Below are 3,991 nucleotides of genomic sequence, written 5' to 3'. Positions count from 1 at the left end.
TCTCTGTCCCCCCATGCCCCGTGTGTCACACGGGGGGCAGGGCTGTGTGTGTGTCCCTGTGTCCCCACGTCCCTTGTGTCACACGTAGGACAGGGCTGTGTGTGTGTCCCTGTGTCCCCACGTCCCTTGTGTCACACGTAGGACAGGGCTGTGTGTGTGTCCCTGTGTCCCCATGCCCCGTGTGTCACACGTGGGGCAGGGCTGTGTGTGTGTGTCCCTGTGTCCCCATGTCCCTTGTGTCACACGTGTGTGTGTGTGTCCTCACGTCCCTGTGTGTCACACGTAGGACAGGGCTCTGTGTGTGTGTCCGTGTGTCCCCATGTCCCTTGTGTCACAGTGGGGCAGGGCTGTGTGTGTGTCCCTGTGTCCCCACGTCCCTTGTGTCACACGTAGGACAGGGCTGTGTGTGTGTCCCTGTGTCCCCACGTCCCTTGTGTCACACGTGGGGCAGGGCTGTGTGTGTGTGTCCCTGTGTCCCCATGCCCCGTGTGTCACACGTGGGGCAGGGCTGTGTGTGTGTCCCTGTGTCCCCATGTCCCTTGTGTCACACGTGTGTGTGTGTGTCCTCACGTCCCTGTGTGTCACACGTAGGACAGGGCTCTGTGTGTGTGTCCGTGTGTCCCCATGTCCCTTGTGTCACAGTGGGGCAGGGCTGTGTGTGCTGTGTGGTGCTGCCCGTGCCCACCCTCAGCTGCCACCCCAGCTCCCGGTGCCCTCCCCAGCCCTTTCCCACGCTCTGTGATCCCGTTTCCCTGTGATTTTCCCTGGATTTAGGCAGGTCCTGCTCTCCTCCCACCCTCCCTCCATCTCTCCCACCCAGCCCTGTCCCAGCTCCTTTCCCTCCCTCCTGGGCACTCAGTGCCCTTCCCCTGCAGTGCATGGCAGCGGTGGCACCTCAGGTGCTTTGTCCCCTGTGTCCCCTCCCTGAGCCTGCTCCTGCAGTCACCCCCGTGTCACCCCTTGTGTGTCCCCCCTGTTCCCCGTGTGGTGTCCTGTGAGCACCCAGAGCTCTCTGCACCCACCCAGGAGCTCACCCCAGGTGCTGGCCATGAGAGGTGGCACCCACTGTCCCTCACCTGCCTGGTGCCACCACCGCTGTCACAGCACACGAGCTCCATGTCCAGGCTTGGTTCCCTGTGTGGAATCCCCACTTTTGTCCCTAAAGCCACTCACGTCTCAGGCACCGAGAGCCACCTCTGTGCCCAGCTGAGCCCTCCAGCCTGCCCACCTTGGTGCCACCGTGCCCAGCACCGTGGTCCCCAAGGGTATGCGCAGGAGCGTGCAGGTGGCACCTCGTGGTGGGTGACACTTCCCCAGGGTCCCTCAGGGGTCACCAGGGTCTGGCAGGACAGGACATGGGGGAAGATGGTCACGGTGTCCCAAAGGCTGGTGGCAGGAGCAGAGCAGCAGGACCCGTGGGGTCACGGACGGCCCTGCCGAGGGGCCCCCCTCTGGGCTCTGTCACCTCGCTGGCCCCTCCCGGCGTTGATTGGTGTCCTGTGTTTTTGTTGTCCTCCCCAGATGTTCCCCAGCTCCCCACCCCACACGTTCACTCCACTCCAGCCCCTCCGCCGGGCCCTTCCCAGCCCATCTCTCATGCTTCCATGGCCTCCGCTCCATCCTTCACTCCAGCTCCCATCCAAGGTACCGTAAGCTCCTTTTCTGTCTCTTTGCGGACCCGCTGCTCCCCAGCCCGGCCCGAGGAGCTCCACAGGAGGACGGTGGCCCAGGCCTGGCCTGGGGACAGCCCTGCTGGGTGCCCAGCCCGGCTCCGGTCCCTCGGCGTGCGTGGATTTTGGCGTTTCCCAGGAGGAGGCCCTGGCTGTTCCCGGAGGGTCGTGGCAGCAGCAGCTCCCCGAGCTGCCCCTTGTCCTGTGTGTCCGTGTCACGTGTTGTCCCTCTGTCCTGCTGCCTCCCCTGTGTGTCCCCCACCTTGTCCTGTCCCGATGTGGCTCTGTCCCCCCCCCCCGAGCTGATGGGGCACAGCGGGAGGAGGATTTGTCGCTGTGCCCCAGGGCTGACACAGGATCCCAGCACGGATCCTGGACTTGGGACCAGCTTTGGGCTCCTGCTGTCCTTGGGGTGCCATCACCTCTCGGGGTGCCAGCCTGCGTGTCACCTTCCACCCAAGCCTGCTCGTCCTCCCTTTTTGAGGTCAAAATCCCACTGCGGAGGATGGGATTTCCCCTTTGCTTCCCCCGCTGCCTTCCTCGTTCTCGCTGCCAGGATCCGGAGCAGGATGGAGCTGCTGGCCCAGGATGGAGCCCCCGGGGGGAGCAGCAGCCTCTGCCCCACCCTGCAGGGTCTCAGCCCCTTCTCTCTTTTCTCCCCCCTGCCTGGGCAGACGCCAGCCCGGTGCCCTCGACCTCCAGCACGTACCACGCGATGATCGGCGGCGTGGTGGCTGTCATCGTCTTCCTGCTGCTCAGCCTGCTCATCGTGCTGGGACATTACCTGATCAGGCACAAAGGTACGGCCTGGGGGCTGCAGTGGGGGCACGGGGAGCTCCTCGGGGGTCCCGGGGCCGTGTCCCCGCAGCGAGGGGGCAGTGGGGGGTGGAGGGAGGCAGCTCCTGGTCCTGCAGCCCTTCCCGAGTCCTGAGAGGAACCAGCGGAGCCTCCCTGGGTCTGGGGGACCTGCCCGGCGTGGGAATGTCAGGAATGTCCCAGTGAGTGGCAGCGCCAGGGGGAGGCAGCTCCCACCCCGTTCTCCACCCCTGCTCCGCACCCATTGTCCCGGGATCATCCCTGTCCCCATCTCCCCGACACCTCCTCCCTCTTCCTGTTGCTCCCTGTGCCTTCCTCCTCCTCCTCCTCCTTTCCCTCCACCTGCCCTTTTCATGCCCGGCAGGTTTGTGCCCAAGCCCTGGGGACACGGTGCCACCCCGCCATCGGCCACCCCCTGAGGTGATGTGTGAGTAGAGCCCCCCACCCTGCTCCGGGGGCAGCTGGGACGCCCTGCTTTGCCAGGAGGGCTGGGTGGGAGGGCAGGAGCCTGACGGGCAGTGGTCACTCCACAAGTGGACACTGCTACAAATGCCTGGAGCACCCCCAGGGAATCTCCATCCCATCCCATCCCATCCTATCCCAGTGACTTTTCCATTGCAGCCAAGCCCAACGGAGCCCTCCAGGCAGCCCAACCTCCCCCGGTTTGTGTGGGAGGGGGCGCTGGCAGAGCCCCCCGTGACCCCCAGCCCTGTCCCCACCTCCAGGCACGTACCTGACCCACGAGGCCAAGGGCTCGGATGATGCTCCGGACGCCGACACCGCCATCATCAACGCCGAGGGCGGCCAGGCCGGCGGCGACGACAAGAAGGAATATTTCATCTAAAGGGGTCAGAAAGAGAGAGAGAGCGAGAGAGCGAAAAATGGAGCCAAGAGAACCCCGATGGCAACAGCAACCAGACCACAAACCCCACAAAACCCAACAGATTTTCTCTGGCGCCCGGCATGGGCGGACGGACGGACAGAGGGATGGCGGGACAGAGAGCAGGGAGAGCCACCGGCCACGAGGCGCTGCTGACGCCTCTTGAACTTGTACAAATCGTTCACTCCGACAGCGAGAGCCCCGGCCCCGTTTGCTTGCTTGCACCTCCATCCCCACGCCCCGAACCCACAGACCAACCCGTGAGTGAGCGACATCTTCCTTCTTCCTTTGGACCTTTTCGCTTTGGTTTTGTGGCTGCTCTTTGCTTCGGGCCCTTGGTTGGGGTGTTGGGCTGGGGTCGATGTAGCTCTTCCCTTTGTTTCTCTCCGTTTTGGTTTCTTTGACATCCAAGGATAAAATCAGCTCCGGGCTCCCCGGGGCAAGCTCGGGACCCTGGGTGTCCCCGTTGTCCCCTCCCCAGCCCCGGGGGGGTGACTCCAGCTGGAAGCTGAGCGAGACCCTGCCCCGGTTTTATCCTTGGTGGTTCTTGTGGAGCAGTGTCCATGCGGGAGCAGAGCTGTCCTCGTGCAGTCAGTGTGTGAAAGGGGGTGACAGTCCAGGGTGG

General features: G+C 64.3%; 1 protein-coding gene across 5 annotated transcripts in view; it reads left to right on the top strand.

Moving 5' to 3' along the window:
• Window positions 1-3,817, top strand: part of CADM3 (cell adhesion molecule 3) — a 6,796-nt gene extending 2,979 nt beyond the window's left edge. The window contains exons 7-10 of one of the 5 annotated variants that reach the window (XM_017727873.1): window positions 1,522-1,644; window positions 2,345-2,470; window positions 2,851-2,913; window positions 3,212-3,817. In XM_017727873.1, coding sequence (XP_017583362.1) covers window positions 1,522-1,644; window positions 2,345-2,470; window positions 2,851-2,913; window positions 3,212-3,330 — 431 coding nt within the window. In that variant the 3' untranslated portion in view covers window positions 3,331-3,817. The remainder of the gene's footprint in view (window positions 1-1,521; window positions 1,645-2,344; window positions 2,471-2,850; window positions 2,914-3,211) is intronic. The other 4 variants (XM_017727876.1, XM_017727877.1, XM_017727874.1 and 1 more) reach the window with 4 other exon arrangements.
• Window positions 3,818-3,991: the final 174 nt, after the last annotated feature.

This window comes from Corvus brachyrhynchos, unplaced genomic scaffold (genome assembly GCF_000691975.1).
Source record: "Corvus brachyrhynchos isolate BGI_N302 unplaced genomic scaffold, ASM69197v1 scaffold122, whole genome shotgun sequence".
In the NCBI taxonomy this organism is placed as follows: domain Eukaryota; kingdom Metazoa; phylum Chordata; class Aves; order Passeriformes; family Corvidae; genus Corvus; species Corvus brachyrhynchos.
The sequence above is the reverse complement of the archived record's forward strand: the minus strand, read 5'-3'. Positions and strand labels throughout refer to the sequence as shown.